Source organism: Plectropomus leopardus, chromosome 18, assembly GCF_026936395.1.
Source record: "Plectropomus leopardus strain MGB_pleo_1.0 chromosome 18, ASM2693639v1, whole genome shotgun sequence".
In the NCBI taxonomy this organism is placed as follows: Eukaryota; Metazoa; Chordata; class Actinopteri; order Perciformes; family Serranidae; genus Plectropomus; species Plectropomus leopardus.
In genome coordinates this window covers 3635312-3653789 of record NC_142193.1, presented here as the reverse complement: position 1 = coordinate 3653789, position 18478 = coordinate 3635312, and the positions used below count along the sequence as shown (strand labels likewise).

The 18478-nt window shown below is 36.3% G+C and overlaps 1 protein-coding gene across 1 annotated transcript; it reads right to left on the bottom strand.

Moving 5' to 3' along the window:
- Positions 1–5047: 5047 nt before the first annotated feature.
- LOC121956769 (apoptosis regulator BAX-like) lies at positions 5048–18228 on the bottom strand. The gene is made up of 6 exons (XM_042505147.2): positions 17913–18228; positions 17119–17149; positions 14188–14352; positions 13290–13428; positions 11319–11423; positions 5048–10244 (listed from the first exon to the last, which is right to left on the bottom strand). The coding sequence occupies exons 1-6, from the start codon at positions 17938–17940 to the stop codon at positions 10107–10109; spliced, it is 606 nt and encodes a 201-aa protein (XP_042361081.2). The 5' UTR covers positions 17941–18228; the 3' UTR covers positions 5048–10106.
- Between the last annotated feature and the right edge of the window lie 250 nt (positions 18229–18478).

Below are 18478 nucleotides of genomic sequence, written 5' to 3'. Positions count from 1 at the left end.
AACAAACAAACAAACAAAAAAAACTAAGAAAAGTAACTAAGCTCTCTCATTGCTCCACAAAGATGTGACTTTTTGGGGTTGCCATCATCTTTTTTCTCTTCATTGGAGGTTTTGGAGTTGGAAGTTACATACTTCATACATATCAGAATTTATTTTTATAAAGTTTGCTTTTTTGGCTTCTCCAATCACACATACAGGTGAATGGAAACTGCATATGTGCTGTGTGAGAACTTTAAGCTCGACAGGCATAGCACTAGTCCTCATGCTAAGCTAGCTAGGCTAACCATGTTGTGACTCCATCTTTGGAAATGAGATTTATACCCTTCTTCTCATCTCAGTCCAAGAAAGAAAGCAAATAAGTGTGTTTCCCCAAATGTTGAACCAGTCCTTTAAATACATGAGACCGAAAGGGACCTATTACATCAAAGACGGATGGAAGATCAAGGGCATAAAACTGCATTGTTGCTACAGAAAGAGAGAGAGTCTGTACCTGGATGTCTCTCATACCCTCTCTCTGTCTCTCTCTCTCTCACGCGCACACATGCACGCTCGCACGCACGCACGCAGGCACACAAGCACACACCAACCCTGTGTGCAGTGCAGTTTCAGCATCTGTTCTTGGATCTGTTTTACTGCAGTGTGGTGCACGGGGACATCTAAGGGCCAAAACAGAGTATTGCAGGGGACCAAAAAACACTGCAGTCTCCCTCCCCTCTCCTCTCTGTCTCCTCCTCTCTCTCTCTATCCCGAGCTGTCCACGTGCCCCCTCTGACCTCCTCGCTTCCTTCCTGCTCCCCTCACGCTTCGCCTCCTCTCCTTCTACCATTTTTGTTTCCCATACTTGCAAAATAAGAGAATTTAATAGAGGAGTAATGAAAAAATAAAAATAAGGGCCATTGTCTATTCTTTTGTGCCAATGCATGTGAAAATATATAAACATATAGATATATTGAAACAACAAATAATGTTTCTCATGAAAATGTAATCATTTTGAATGAAGTCATAATAAAAATTTTATTGCACTAAAACATTTTAAGTGGGTTAACCCTTTGAAACATGAGCAAATTGGTTTTACTTCTTACAAAAGCAATGGTTGAAGGCAATAAGAAACTTAACAGAAATGGCCTAAAAATGAGCAAGAAATTAGTAAAAAAAACAACAACAAAAATTGCAAGAAAATGAGAAAAAAATATTTAAAAAAAGAAGAAAATGACCCAAAAATGCTGAAACATTTAACATTATGTTCTGTAATATAATGTTAAATATATAATTATGACAATCAAGTATATAGTTGTTCTACATTTGACACAAATATTCACTTGAACTCAACAATGAGCTGATCAGATTTTGGTGTTCAAAAGTCACGGTCACTGTGACCTTACAGCTGTCTCATTTTCGCAAATGCAATATCTGAAATCCTCAAATTTGGCAAAAATGTCCACTTGAACTCACAAATTAACTGATTAGAATCTGATGGTCAAAGGTCAAGGTCATGGTCATAAAACTCCTATACCCTCCTACCCAGCATTATCCTTGGGTGCCCACCTTGACATTGTGATTTTATATATCATCTTTGCTGCCGGGGGAAAAGATGTGTGAAGCATCCATGTTTTCACACACATGGATGTTAATTATAAGTGCAACTTGACTGGTGCACAGAGGCATTCAATCGCGTGGTGGTAAACTTAGTTTGCATTTGACCTTAGTCTTTATAATGTTATGAAAGACCAATGGGTATGTAGCTATATATATAATCCAAAAAGTACATATTTTTGTTAAAATGTGAGATTTGGAAAATGCTGCTGTAGCAAGCCCACCAGAAACAGCGCCAGGCTTTAGCGGCCAAACTGTGGATGATGCCACTAAGTCAGAAAAGGCCTTCTTTTTTGATAGACTTACATTGTGAGAGAATTGTCTGTAAATGAGAGGATAAAATCCTTTGAGCATCACAACCTCAGTAAAACAACTCATTTTGCTATTGAACATTTCAAAAGATTATAAGAGCCACACAACTGAATCCTTTTATCCCCATTCAAGTTAGCTGAGGTCTAAACCTGAAGTATCCACTAAAACGTCAGATGTCAGCCTCACTACCACTGGAAGTCTCTAGTGTGTTTGCTCTCTAGGGCCAATCAAACAGCAGTAGAGCAGAAAATATGGCTAATTTCACACCCAGATGTCAAACGTTTTGGGCTTCATGCACCACTGGGCAACTTTCACAGAAATAACCAGGACTCCGCCTTTGCTGTTGTATTATCTTACTATGTCGGCATGCTGAAGGGTTCAGCAGTGGGCTGCTGTGTCCAGTCAATATGTGATCACAAGACAAAAAGTCTTATATCTAGGATGATTGTTAGATGTGAAAATGTTCGCAATTAAAACTACACAGTATCAGTTAATTCTTATCTTTCTTCTTCCTTTCCTGAAATGCATTTATTTTATGCTGAGACAGTCAAATTATGAGAAATGCAGCCAGCTTTCAAAGCCAATGTTGTCAAGTGCTGCGGATTTCCAAGATGGCTGCCAGAGGGCATGTTACATCACCTGAGACACACACCTAGCACAGGATGCCCCTGCCAGTGTTTTTCTACTGCACAGCCATAATAAATGAGCAGGGAGGAGGGCAGGACACTGCTGAGGGATGAATAATGAATGAACATGGACCGGCAGAAAGACGGGAAAAGACCAGTGGAATCACACTAACACACACACACACACACACACACACACACACACACACACACACACACACACACACACACGCACGCACACACACACACACACGCACACACACACACACACACACACAAGCCCAGTTTCCATGGCTGATCCAAATGCATATTAAAACTGCTACACACTGATGCTTGAAACAGTGCTATCAGACACAACATCACAGCCACATAAATGGATGTGATTTCTTCCTTTACACACATGGATTAAAATAAGTTGCTGGCAGGTAGTTACTTTAGCATTTAGACAGAACATTGCACAGAGCCAGAATATTAAAAAGGTCTGCTTTAATATGCTGCAGGGTAAAGTACCTGTCAGTAAATGAAATTCAGTTCAGAAGAGTGTGAGTAACAGATCCGTGAGTTTGAAAGCTGATCGGATGTAAAGACACTTCACAGCAGATTGTAATACTGTGGGGGAAAATGGATCTTCTGTCTAGCCAATTATCAGATGAAGTGAAGTGAAATTAACCCAATCACATTCTGGGGTATGGATGATGTTTTTCTGCACGCCAACACAAAAGCTAATGTCACCCTGTCTGTTTTCAGAGATCCCATGGGATTTTTCCATTGGATTTTGGCTCATTGCAGAAAATGAGCTCTGTGGTAAACAAATTTAAACAACAAATGTAAACAATAATCCAAAATTATTGTTGCAACTGCAAAAATTATGCAAAACTTAATAACATTTAAAAAGGTGAGTTATATAAAAACTCACCCTCTGTACAGTCGTCATGAATGTTGAAATTAGTTATAGAGACCAAACCCGGCTGTAAACATATTAATTTCTGGTGTGAAGTTGGGCATCTTAACATGGATCACTATAATGATTGACTTGCTCTTGGAGCCAGCCCCTAGTGGCCAAAAGAGAAACTGTAGTTTCTGGCTCTACAGCTACCAAGTTGGCTGTATTTTTCAGCCATGCAGGTTCTTGCATGATTACAATACTAAGAAGGGCTTGTTCTAAACTAATGAAAACACAAGGACTCTTAATTTCCTGTGATACACATTAATAAAAACATTATTGTAATTATTATATTCAATTTTAACCAAAAGGTCCTCTAAATCCTACATACTGCTCCTGTAACAACACTGAACAATCTGACTTTCTGTACGCTCAACACCTCTTCTCCATCATTATCCTTCCATCCTTCCATCCATCAATCAATCCCTCTTTTTCTCATCCCTTGCTACCGGATAATTAATAAAAACTACCCTTCCCTGCTAATTGTCTACCGCTTATAGGACCACAAGAGACACCGGGGAGCAAGAGAGAGACACAGGGAGGGAGAGAGAGACAGACAGAGAGAGATAAAGAGAGAGGTAGCAGTGTAGGGTAGGCTATAATTATGTTAAGCCAAATCACACATGAACTTGATAGAGCTTATTCTTAGCACAGGGAATGTAGGAAAAATGACAGGAAGGAGGGGGAGGATTCAGGTTTATTTCAGTTCAAAGAGCGCTTAACAGGACTGATATAGTGCACTTTGTGAGGAAGATGTTTTTTTAAAGGAAAAACACAGAGAGAAGTAAGAGAACCACAGAAAAACTGTAAACTGCAATCTGATCAGTGTCTGGCTTCTTACCCAAAAGCCTCTACACACTGTGCAATTACAGCAGAGTTACAGGTACATTACATGTCACACTGTGACAGTTAAGTTTTGTAGATATGGGGAGTAGCAGTTGTTGTTTTCATTAGCCTGGGCAGCAGCATGGCTGTAAGGATGGATATTTGACTGAAATAACACAAAAACTATTAAGTGGATTGCCACAAAATGTGTTTGAGATACTCCTGTTCTTCAAAGGATGATGCTGAATGAACTTGGTGATCTTCTTTCCTACAGTGCTTGAGGTAGCAGTTTGGGGTGAAATGTCATGATTGAATGGATTACCATGAAACTCTGAATTTGCGTGTGGTACAATTAGAAGGTCATAAGTTTAATTTGTATGATACTTTGCTACGATAATAATAATTTGCTTTTGTAAAAACAAAAAAGACATTTTCAAAATTTTTTGATGTTTGTAGAAAATGTTACCCTAACTTTAAAAGGAACATTCTGGGAAATCATAGAAAATTTGCTGCTGAAAACGTTACTAAAATACCACATTTGTTGCACTGTGCTATTCTCAGAGTGTTTGTAAAACCAAAACATTGCTAGCTGTGTACTTGCACACATTTAATTCCAGTCACCTTTTACGGTTGGGGTTGCAGTCAACGAAAAACCACTGAGCAATAAATTTAAGAATACAACAGAACTGCGTTCTTTTGGGTGATTAGTTAAAGATAAACTAAAAACTAAACAAAACATGAACAACGATTTTTGATGACAGAATTCATTTTATTAGCTTTTAAAATACTGTGAAAAAAAGACATGAACTACTGTGAGTGGGACATTTTACAGTATGAAAGTTGACCTGTCAGCACTCTCTGGTGGACAAACTCTGTAATGTTGACACTGTCTCTAAATGTCCTCACACATACAGTATATATTTGACATTTGCTGTTATTTACAGGCTTTATATATATATCCATAAAAAGCTAAAAACAAACCAATCGTTTGGGGGCAAGAGTAAACAATGACAATTCCCAGCTGTAGTCAGTTGTACCTTAACCCTGACAGCCAATAAAAAGATAAAAAAAATGTATTAACTATTTGAAACCTAAGCAAATTGGCATGATTAAAATTAAAAAAATTAAAAAAAAAGAAAAGATAGCAATGAGCAACTTAAGTAGAAATGACCCAAAATTTGCAAGAAATTGGTAAAAAGTACAAGAAAATTACCTAAAAATTAGTTTAAAGTCAATTAAAATCACACACACACACAAAAAAAGAAAATAACCTGAAAAAGTGCTACCAGAATCATAATTTCAAATTTATTATTTTAATGATTACAAATAATTATAGTTTCCTGGACTTTTTTTTTCCAAATCAACACATTTCTTAAAATTTGCAGGACATTTCTTTGCAAGTTGCTTATTACCTTTTTTCCATATTTTCTAGTTTTTTTTCGAGCTTCAAAAGTTTTAATTCTTGTGAAAGGCATCTGAACATGGTAAAAGAAAACAGATGTCAATCCAGGTTTCAAAGGGTTAAACTGCTGTTGCTATACAAGCACCAGAAAGAAAAGTACCTATTTAGAGATGAACACTTTAAAGCGGCAATCCCTGAGGTCCCCTTTATTGCCTCCATCTTTGGCGGAAAGCAATTCTTCTCCCCCATTGAGGTTCAACACGCAACCGCTCAAAGTCACACTTTGAAAAAATGAAGATTCATTCATAAACTGTAGAACCACCACAACCACCACTGTTTATCAGTGGAAGGTTGTAAAGCAGTACGGCTGGGATAATATGCATATCTCCGAATATGCTATAATGATACTTGGATGCTAATTCTATTCGTACTGTGATTCTGATATCTTGTGATTCTAACTTTGTTCACATTAGACCACCGGAGACAGTCTAATCATTTAGCTCTAGGGCATATCATGAGACATATTTACAAAAAAACAATGCACATCCATGTCAGGCTGACTTTTATTTAAGCAGCATCATATGCTGCATAGAAAAGTTGTAAATAAACTCATAACTGTTTTATGGTCTCACTCATAATTTTATTGTGATTTAGATTTTGGGTGTCCTCTCTCTTTGAAAGGAGTCATACTAACTTAAATGTACATTCCATGTACAATAGAATAAATTTAAACTATACTTTTTGAAGTAAACTTGCAGCAGTACCCACAAAATTCTTTAGTGAGCAGTGGGAGATTTTGTTTTTCACTTAAAAATGGGACTTTTTTTTCTTCTGCTTTACTTCCTTGTTCACTTTTTGTTTTAGTTCGATTTTTAACCTTGATTTATATCGCTACTGAAATGTCATAATTCTATATGTTTTTTTTTCTGGTCTTTTCGTGTGAACAGCAAGGTAGGAGATAAATACTGAATACTGAATATGTAGTAGTTAGAAATATTGCGACTGAAAGGATACTTAGTAATGCTGAAATAAAAAGAGCAAAAACCAAAAAAATATGATATGTATGTGAAAGTTGTAAGTATGCCTTACATGTTGTATATGTAACCAATATGTTGAAAAAATAAAAAATAAAGAAAAAAAAAAGGTAGTCAAGAGTTGGCACGTTCCCTATATGAGTTTGGTCCGTACATAACGCTAATTTATTGATTTTTATTGATTTTTTAACTGCGTTGATCACTGGTTGACATTCCTGTCTTTAAGAGACAGGGACTACAGGGGGCCAAATGACACTCCAAAGTTTTGCCAATAGGCAAACGGCACGGCCATTTTCACAGGGGTCCCTTGACCTCTGACCTCAAGATATCTGAATGAAAATAGTTTGTGTGGGTACCCATGAGTCTCCTCTTTACAGACATACCCACCTGATGTTAATCCTATGCAGGTTTTTGCCGTCATTTGATTCTTATCAGGACAATCTGGTGAGAAGACAATCTGCTTCACCTCATCAATATAAACTTCAAAAGTTTTGTAAATGCAAAATAATTGAATTTAAAATGTGATAAAAAATGCGATTCATCGCAATAAACTATAAAAATTTTGTTAATCGTCACAATTAAAAAAAATCAAAATTCTACTGCTCTAATTAAAATTTATCTCATCACCTCAGTTGCTTTTTCTTTGTTCACTTCTTGCTAGCACATCGTGCCATCATCCTTACAGTGGCTCAATCTCAGTTTATCAAGTAAAAGTACTTTTAGTGCATCTTTGTCCTGCTGATGAGAACTCTGTAAACTTTTATAAAACCACTAAATCTCTACAAGGTGCAAGTACACAATCCTGCAAACTTTCTCTCTCCTTCTCTCTTCCTATTTTATACCTCTTATCCTCACTTTTCACTCAGGCGTCAGAGGAGGTCCTGTAGTTTACATCCTATGTGTTTTCAGTTGCACCTGGGACCTCATGATAATATTTCTTTAACCCTTTGAAACCTAGATCGACGTGACTTTTTTGTACTGCAACACTTTTCACTAGTATTTAAATCTTTAAAATCTGAGCAAATTGATTTGCTTTCTTTTGAAGAAATGAGAAAGAAGGCAATACGCAACTTGGCAAGAACTGTTCTGCAAATTGCGAGAAATTATTTTTGAAAAATTATTTGTAAAGAAGCAAGGGAAAAAATGTCCAACAAAAACCCATCTATAATTATAATTATATTATACTGAGAATCATTTTGGAGAATTATCATTTTTAAGCACTTTTTTGGGTCATTTTCTTGTTTTGTTTATTTTTCTTTTATTTTTTTTTTCCTTTGGTTTAATTTTCTAATTTTTTTACACTTCTTTACACTATTTTTTCCCCATACAAAAAGAACATTTAAATCAAATTCAAAATATATATTTAGAAGACATAAATAACCAACATATCTGCCATAAAAATAAAAAAGGAAAGAAAAAAATGAATGTAATGGCCACTAGATTCTAGTGATTAGTTAATCTGTAAACATCATCTGTTTGTTAGACTATAACAGGGGCAGTATAAACAATCTTATGTCAAACACATCCTCAATATTCTTTGTTTTGTGAGTCACTCTATTTATTTATTTTTTATTTTGAGGTAATTTTCCTGTACTTTTTACAAATGTTTTATTAGTTTTTGTGTAATTTCCTCTTAAGTTGCTTATTGCCTTTTAGCTATGTTTTTAAAAGACATCAAGCCAATTTTCTCAGGTCTGAAAGGGTTAAAGAGATCTGTTAAAAAGAAGTGTTCATGTGTATGAATATTCATGAAACCTATAACGATGGAGGTCAACTGGTAGACAACTTTCATGAGTTTAGTTTAGTTTAGTTCTCTCTTTTCAGATCTTTTGCATTGATTACATCTGAATCACAGTTTATTAATCCCTGGCAGACCGATTAAAAAGCTGTCCTGTCTTTCTCTATGACACACAGTCTCACTGCTGTTTTGTTGTGCCCTTCTTTGTACAGAACACGTGAACAAGCTGCCAGGGCTACCCCGCCTGCACCCGACATCAACATGACGTTAAAAAGGTGTTGTATTCTCTTATTAAATTGTGTTGGAATGAAAAATATTTTAAATGTCTAGCAAATTCAGAATTTCACATTTGGATGTTAACATAATGACATTTTGAAGACTTTGGGTTTTATTCTCCAAAACTTACAACTAAATATTTTTGTTCAAGATGCCGTTAGCGTGAGACATTTGGAAGACTTTGGATTTTGGTTTCTTCATAACAAAAAATATCAAAAAACGTCATCTGTTGTCAGTATTTGACATCAAATTGAGGTTGCCAGTAGGCGTTAAAAAATGAATGTCGGTCACTTGACGCCAAAACCTAAATTCAACAAAATAAAGACATCTGACTACATTGGTGGCCAGTAACAATATGATCAAGAAACTGGGATTTGGGCTGTGCGGTGATGCTGAACGCTGGCTAAACATTCATAACATCAGGATGGTCACATCCTGTGTAAAGGCACACAGATCACGTGTTAGCACCTGATCACCGCTGCAAACTGAAAGGGCCTTCACACAGAAAACTGGGTCTCATTCATGAAATGCTGGTAAATCTGTGAGAGTTTAGAGCTCTACCTGCACTGGAGCAGCCAACAGCAAACTCAGAAACACAGGTATTAAGATGATTTAAATAACCATTTTCAAATCTACACCCAATCTAATGCTTAAATCTGCTAACTGCAAACTAATTCAGCTAAATGTGTTTTATTTCTAATCTTGTGTCATGTTTAACACCAAATGAATTGGAATTTGTGTGTGTGTGTGTGTGTGTGTGTATGCATTCCTTATTTACATTTACACAAGCACTACGAACGGTCAAAGGCAGTAATACCGATGAGAAGATTGGAGCTACTAAAATCTCGATGAATGCCAAAATACGCGTTAATCCCTTTCTGTAAACAGTTTACCCACAAATTAATTCCACTTACGTTTCATGAACGAGACCCCGCGTTTCCATTTTTGGGGTTTTTCCCTCTTATACTTGCTCTGTGGCAATCTACAAAGAGAATATCTGTTTAACGTGACACAGTACATCCATAAAAAAAATGTGAGCTATGACACATTTCAAGTTTTCCAGTTTGCATAGATGACTTCAGAGAAGGCAGAAAAGTATGTGAGAGGCACGTCAAAGTTTTGATCATCCCATGGTGATGTGTGATCAGGGCACAACAGCATCTGGGCTCTTTGCTGTCATCACATGATGCCTCTGAATGATAAACACACAGGTAAACAAGCTGCAGTCAGGGCAAATACCAGCTATTTGGTAAACGCCTGGACTGAACACAAAGGGGACCTGGGTCTGGATTGTGCGTATTTGTGTGTGTGTGTGTGTGTGTGTGTGTGTGTGTGTGTGTGTGCATGTGCCTCAGAGCTATTTGGTCAGTCTCCAGGTGATGACGCTTCCAAGAGCCAGCCCGGCTAAGAAGATGAGGAAGAGGCCGTAGTTGTGTGAGCTCATCGCTGACATGCTCTGCACAGACGCCACCGCCAGCTCCGAGAAACTGTTGATCTGTGGAGAGACGGCTCTGGTCATGATGAGAAAACAACTCCCGAAAGCGGTATGGAAAACATTCATACAACTATATGGTCAATGTGCTTAGATTGCCAAATAGTTGGATCCTAAAGACGTAACTGAGGACTGTTTGCACTTATTCATTCTAAAAGAACAGCAACAACTGAGGAAAATCCAACACTACATCAATCATAACTGTAACTTTAACTGGAGTGACTTTATTCTCCTTGTGCTGGACAGTGTGTTGTCCTTTCAAATGCCTTTCAAAAGTATTTAAACTGTTAAACCCTGAGCAAATTAGTGTGGTTTTCTTTTTCAGAAACATAGTTAGTAAGGCAATGAGATACTTGGTAAGACATGTTTCATAAAAACTGCAAGAAATTTGTAGATTTAAAAGAAAAAAAAGCTAGGGAAAATGTCTAGGGCAAATAAAAAAGAAAAAGAAAAAGCTAGAGAAAAAAATAAAAATATATAATTATCGTAATTACTTATTTACAATCATGCTACAGAATTATTATAATTTTTAAGCATTTTTCTGTTCAAGTTTTCTGTTTGTTTTTTCTTATTTTATTTATTTATTTTTTTTTTTTACTGATTTTCAGGTAATTTTCTTACACTTTTTAGCAGATTTTTTGAGTAATTTCCTTTGTTGCTACTCATTGCCTTCACCCCATGTTTTTGAAAATAAAAGCAAGCCTATTTGCTCAGGTTTCAAAGTATTAAACATGACCCATTGGACACTGGTGGCTAAGTTAATCCATTTATAAATACAATATTATATGTTGTCATATTGCCTAATACTAATTTATTCTGTAATTTGAGTTAAAAACGTGTCATAATGACAAATATAGTGCAGCACGTTTGCATGAAATCAAAGCGGTTCAAGTTTCGTAAACCGGACCAGACAGGCAATACTGGAAATCAACCTAACTGCAGTACTTTTCTGCGGTCCAGGCAAAAATGAAATAAATACAACATTATCTGCACAGTGAAAGTAAATGAACAAAGGTCTCAGTGGTCTTAGATTATGGTATTAAGGGAAGGAAGGAAAGACATGAACACCCAACATACCCATCCTCCATGTTCCCGAATCCAGCCGAGTAGATTGTTCTTGAAAAACTCCACAGTCATCCTGAGGATCTCCCTCACTGACTGAGGGAGATGAGCCTCCACCATCTGATGAATAACAACAACACCAGGTTCAGACAGAGAAGCTGCAGCAGAATCTTATCTCATCGATAAATCACTGAAAAAACTATTGCAGAAGACCTTGTATCTGGCCAAAAGTATGTAGACACCTGAATATTGCACCCATGTGGGATTACCAACGTGTCATTTTAAAGAATATCCTTAATATTAAGCGCTGTGAGCCAAAAGTTGGGTAAGCATTCCTGTGGAAGCTTCATATTCATCTTTAAAGCTTTGAAACACATGCTTCCCCACTACTTTTTGTACGTCTTAAATCTAAACTCATATAATCTTTGTACACAGTGACAGACTAGCTATTTGCTCCATATTCCCCCAAATCAGCGCTGAAAAACATCATTCTCTTATATGCAAAGGAACTTAAACTTTGACACTCTTCCACTATTATGGCTTTTTAAATGCCTTATTTCACATCTTGTTTTAATGGAGTGTGAATCTTTTTTTAAATTGTACTTCCACACCATGTTTACTATCCTGTATTTGTAATTTTAGCTACTCATGTTGCTATTATCGTTTATTTTCTGTGGTTTTATTTCTATTTTAACAGTTATTTTGCTTGTTGATTGTTTTTAATGTCCTTGTTGATGTCAGGCATCATTGAAAATGTGGGTCTCCCTCGACTGATCTCCCGAGTCTTAAATAAAGTTTGAATTGATATTAAAAGGTAGACAGATTTTCAGCCTGGCTGATTATTAGGGCCGATATTTGGCATTTTTGCAGATTATCTGTATCAGTGTTTTATTTTAATGATCAACAATAAAATTAATTAATTAAAAAGTGCAAAGAAAGTGTCAGCATGGGAGGATTTTTTTTAACCTCAGGGAGATATTATTATTTTTTCATTTTTTATTTAAATTTTCACTTGACTTTATAAAAAAAAAAAATGTTTTAAGTCTGTATATGATGAACGTTTCAGTTTTGATAAAACATTTGCTAAAGGCGTTTAAACAAAGTTTTGTGTTGGAGTTTAATATATTCCAAATTCAAAATTTTGACACAAAGATTTTCAGTTTTATTGTAAATGCATATCAGTTTTAAATATCGGTTATCAGTCTCATTAACTGCTAATAATGATGGGTATCAGCATCGGCGCTGGAAAACCAATATCGGTCGACCTCCAAATAATATGAGTGACAATGATGTTTTGACGTCATTAGGACCTGCAGTGGGTAACAGGCTGAGCTATCATGCCATAGACCATTAAACTACAAAAATATCAAAAATCAAGAAAATGTCAAATACTACTTAAAGCCTGATATACACTGTGTGATTTTGGGCTGTCCCAGATGAAAGACAACCTGAAAGAAATGTGGCGATATCTTTGGTTGTGGCTCTAAAATGGTCTAAGATTGGTCTACTAATCGACCAATAGAAATGCAGCATGAAATGACGCACTGATCAATGCGCCTCTGCTAGTTAATGCTAAATGCTAGTAGATGCTAATACTTACTTTGAGCTCTTGTTGCAAAATTGGCGTTCCAGGTTGGCAAAGAGGCCAACCTGGAACGACCATGTCCACATTCTCCTCCTCTTTAGACTTTTTTCCACACACATAAATGCCACTAAAGCGACACCTCGATTCATGCTTGTTTACATTTTTCTCTCACCGCTACAGCGGCGTAGATGGATGACGAACGCCAAAAACATTTTGTTCTTGCATACTGACGTTGATGGACATATAGGTCATATTCTGTGATTCAGTAGGTGAAGTCATTGTACATCAAACTTGATATGCACTAAACTTATGAGGTTGCTTAAATCTCACAGTCTGTAGGAGGCTTCATAGTTTTTTCATGAAAATTCATTCTGATCTGCAGCAAAAAGAAGCGAACCAACCTTGACAGCCAGCCTGCCCGCAACATAAAAGAGCACCGCGATCCTCTCCCAGCTGATCCCCTGTTCAAACACTTTATTTGCCACTTGCTTAAAGCGCTCCCATTTATTTTCGGAGGGACAAGCCACCCCGTCAATCGCACTGCAAAAGAGACACAAGACAAAATGGGGGCAGTTTAGGTTTTAAAACTTAACAAATTGAAGAGCATCAACATCACATATAACCCGCTGCTGTAGGTGTTTGCAAAATTGTACCATGAATGCTGGGATACACATGATACACAAAAGGCGCGTTTCCACCACATGGTACCGGCTCTACTCTACTTGCTTTTTTCGGTTCTCCATTAGGAAAAAGTACCCAGTACCACCTCTTTCAGTACATGCTCTCCTGGGGTTCGAAAAAAAAGTTGACAGGGTACTATGAGGTACTAAAAGGTGATGTGGACACAGTGCAGACCACTTTGTTCAGAGAGAAACGTCACTGTGTCATCATCAATGTGCGTCCCGCACGGAATACACTGAACAGCGCAAACCCATGCCCGCCATTTTTAAACAGCCAAGCTTTTGCAGCGACCGTAGTTTTGTATCATTTTTTTTTTCTTTCCCAAAATGGCAAACAGAAAGATCAATCACGCCACGGTCAATCAAGGACGCAAACGTTCCTCACCTTACTGGCCGATGAGCGTATCTAGCGAGTGCGAGTCTGTGTGTATGTGTCGCACAGAAGATGACGTCACGACAGTTTCATGCTGCATCGCTATAATGACCAGCTACACTGAGGCGATACTTTCTTCTAATGGAAAATGACCCCCAGAAAATTACCCGATACCAAAGGCGAGTACAGTAGAGTAGAGCTGGCACCATGTAGTCGGAACGCGCCCTTAGTGCCTGACAGACTCACTCTTGGAACTCCTGGTCATCTTTGACTCTGTCGCCGATGATACGGATCATTTTGCTGAGCTGGGTCACCATCTTCTGCTCCTGCTCAGAATTGACTTGGACAGCCAGCGGGGTGAGTGGCGGGATGTCTTCTGAGGGCACATCCTTCAGCTCCTCCTCAATGACGCTGAAAGAGAACAGGATATTAAAGGCAAAGTTCACTGCTTTTTTTTCCTTTTACATGCCTGTATGTCGCTTTGTGTCATTCTGTGTCCCCTCTCCAAATTCTCAGCTTTTTGCTGGCCCATGAATGCAGCACAGCTGGAGCTCTCCATGAGTTCTCTTGTTTCCCTGCAGTTTGTGACTCAGGGTGGATGATTGATCTGTGGATCTGTTCAGAGCCGATCAGATCGATGGATGAGAGAAACCTAGAGTTTCACTTTTTTTTCTTTTTTTCTTTTTAAGATTATATTTTTGGCTTTTAGCTTTTATTGGATTAGACAGCTTAAGCATCACTGGGCGCTTTAATATCACACACACTCGTATCACTCTGCACACAAAATGCTCTTTTCAAAATCAGGCAATAAAAACATTACACATTAATATTATTTTCTACTTTTATTGACTTAAATGTTTTAACCAATGTTGGTTCTAATCATAAATATCAGTTATTAATTAAGTTTAAGAATTTTAACTCTTTAAATGCCATGGTATTGTCATGTTTTTAGATGAAAAAAAAAACCAAACAAAACACAAACAGTGAATAAAATATTACAAATTAAAAAAACGAAAAATTCTGGCAAAAGCCCAGAATGATACCCAGAGGAAATATAAAGCATGTTTTTTTTGCTTTGATGGCTGTGGGATAAAAAAATGCAGTCTGAATGGGATAGAGTTGTGGAAAAATGAATGTAACAGTTTAGTTTACACAGTGTATTTTAGACTTATTGTAGGTGCTGAGATGGAACAAAACTAAACAAAAAATACACAATCTTGCAGAAATGTATGCCATATGCATGAACACAACACACACCAGAAACTATCAAAAAATGTAGAATAAAAAGAAAATGCGCCAAACAGTCCCTGGTTTACTGTAATACTGCCCAAGCCTCTCGGGCACAATACTACTTCCTGCTGTGATTGTGCCCAGAGCCTAAAGCTGGGCACTTTAAGCCAAAACATGTTCATTTTCTTACCACATTAAGTGTTTTTGTGCCTAAACATAACCACATCTACATAATGTATAAATGTAATGTAACCGTAGTTTGCAGAAATGTTCAATGCCAACATTTTTTCTTGTGACTGGGAAAAAGCTCTGTTAATGAAACACATAAACATAAAATAAAAAACGATGATATTGATTTAACTGCATCCTGCAGTAACAGGAAACCATAAATTGCCCACAGGGAAACACCCATTTCTGAAAAAAAAGCATCTCACACATCAGTGACCCTTTTCACTGACAGTCTTCCAGATATGAGTCATGCTACGACATGTGTTACTTCCTGTAAGAGCATCAACTATTACTGAGTGGTAAAACTGAAACTTGCTTTAAATGTGGAACTTAACATCGCAGAGTACAAAATATTGCTTAATAAGCAAAGTGAAGGTAAAACAAACAACAGATGACTCATATTTTAGTCGCACTTGAGATAAACTGGACTGAGGAAATGTGTTTTAGGTCAGTGACACTAAATTATTATTTTCACTGTTAATTAACCTACTGATTATTTCACAAGTTAATCATTTGATCTTTAATATGTCAAAACAGAAGAAAAAGCACACTAAAACTTATCTAAAGCAACAATCCAAAACTTTTTGTGTCTACGAACAGCAGCATAGCCTCACAACTGAGAGTTGTTTAAGTACTTTTACCTGAAACATGGGGCGACACTTTTACTTTTACTGCTCTCAAAAGACTTTCACAAAAAAAGGATATTTAATACTTGTGATTCGGACTTATGTTGGCTAAAAAATATTAACTAACAAAAGAAAGAAAAGAAGCCTTTCACACGTATTTACACCTCTGAACCCTGAGCAGATTGGTGTCATTTCTTTCAAAAACATGGGGAGATGGCAGTGCACAACCTTAACTAGCAATTTTAATTACATATGTAAATAATGTTACAGAAATAGTATTACTTTTAACCACTATTTAAGTCCCGTTTTTTTTTTTACTTTCTCTTTTTTCTTTTTGTTTATTTTATGTAAGTTTTTAAAAGAGTTGTAAGTTTTCTTGTACTTTTTGTACTAATTTCTTGCTATTTTTGTCTCATTTATTTTCTTGTTGCACATGTTTTCAAAATGAAATCAAGCAAATTTGCTCAGGCTTCAATAGGTCAACAACAAACAAACAAACAAACAAACAAAGAGAAAACTAGGGAAATTGTCTAGAGAAAAAAGGTAGGAAAAAACCATATTTATAATTATCATAGTTAGATATTTAGAATTATGTCACAGAAAGATTATAACATTTTTACCACTTTTTCAGGTCTTGTTTTTTTTTTGTTTTACTTTTTTTTCTGATTTTAAGGTAATTTTTTTGTACTTTTTTATACACTCTTGCTTTTGTTTTGGGGTTTTTTTGCTCATGTTTTTGAAAGAAACCAAGACAGTTTGCTCAGATTTCAAAGGGTTAGAAAAAAAAAAGAATCAATGATTTAAACTGCTGCTAATTCATTTTTATGTCGTTCATCTTATCAATTAATTCCAGCTGTAATTTTGATATATTGTGGACCCATCCAGATGTCATCACTCAAAGGCAGGAAACTGACCTTTTTTTACTTGTTCAATGATGAGAAATGATTTTGACTGATGGCTAGAGATAAACAGTCATAATTGATCCATTAATGGGTTATTTCTTTATTTCACAAAACTGAATATATTCCAGTTTTGAACTGCTGATTGAACAAAATCATTCTTGGGCTATTGAACCTTGAGATGAGGGACTTACTCTTTAATGAGGGCCTCTCCTATCCTGGCATCTGAGGAGGAATACACAGCATTAGTGCAAATTAGTTACAAGTTTAAAATCATAGAAAGCAGCATTATAACTTCGGGCTGTGGTCTATGGAGGACTAAAATTGACAAAATCAAAAATAAATAAATAAATAAAAATGCCAAAAATAGCTAGAAAGATCTTTATTTCGAACATGGCAAATAAAATAAGACAATAAATAAAAATATGAGCAAAAACAACAATATGAGATACCCACTGTACATACTCTGTAATCAAACATAAGTATATCATGTCCGAAAAAGGAATAGAAGGAAGTAAACACTTCCACACACACAAATCCTACCCAAAATTACAAAATGTATTTAATTTCCCATTTCATTCTCCATTTTATTTGTCAATTCATTAATTTTAATTTTGATTGGCTTATTTATTTAAATGAATGTGAAAATCAATAAAAATCGCTAAATAAAATGGAAATTAAATGGGAAAATGAATAAACTGATAAATAAAACTGAAATATAAATGGGACGTTCATAAAATACTGCCATTCTTGGCATTTTCATTTATTTATTGACACATTTATTTATTTAGTTAAATACATATTTATTTATTGTTGATTTTGTCAGTTTTAGTCCTCCACAATCTGCAGGAAACGGTAACAATGTTTCCCTTTATACAACGGACAGTCGCGGACGGTCAAATAATGTAGCTATTAACCACAAACGACAACCTCGAAAACTTTTATTAGACTCGACCTAGAAGCAGTAAGGAGTACTTTAAAAGCTTACCGGACATGCCGTTTCCTTCACACGCCATGGTTCACCGGAATAAATAATTAAATAAAACAAGTTTGTAGAGAAAGTCTGGTTCCCTCAGAGAGTGCTCCACTTCCGTCAGTGACGGTAAAACTCCAGGTGATTAAAAAAAAAACAGTCAATAACACACTGTCAATTATAAATGAACAAAATTCAGCGAAAAGATAAAACAAACACGAACCGAAAGTGCTGCTAGTAGAGTCAATGCGCGAGGAAAAACTACAGGGCGGCGCAAAGCGACTGTGCGAGGCTTAAATACATCCGTGTAGCAACCGAAACTGTCAACATGTTGTGTACGTCATGGACATTTGTCCCTTCTCTGTGTACATCTTACATAACGTGAAAATATTCATATGTCGCTCGCTAGATCTTCACAGTACGTATAGCCTTTTTTTTATCCCATAAAATGTATATTACATATGTACATTACCGCCGATAAGACTTTTAACCTTTTTAAGTCCTTTTGAGTTTGGGGTGTGGGTTTTTTTGTTATTTTCTTTTTATAATTTTGAGTTTTTAGTGTATTTTCTCTGTTTTCT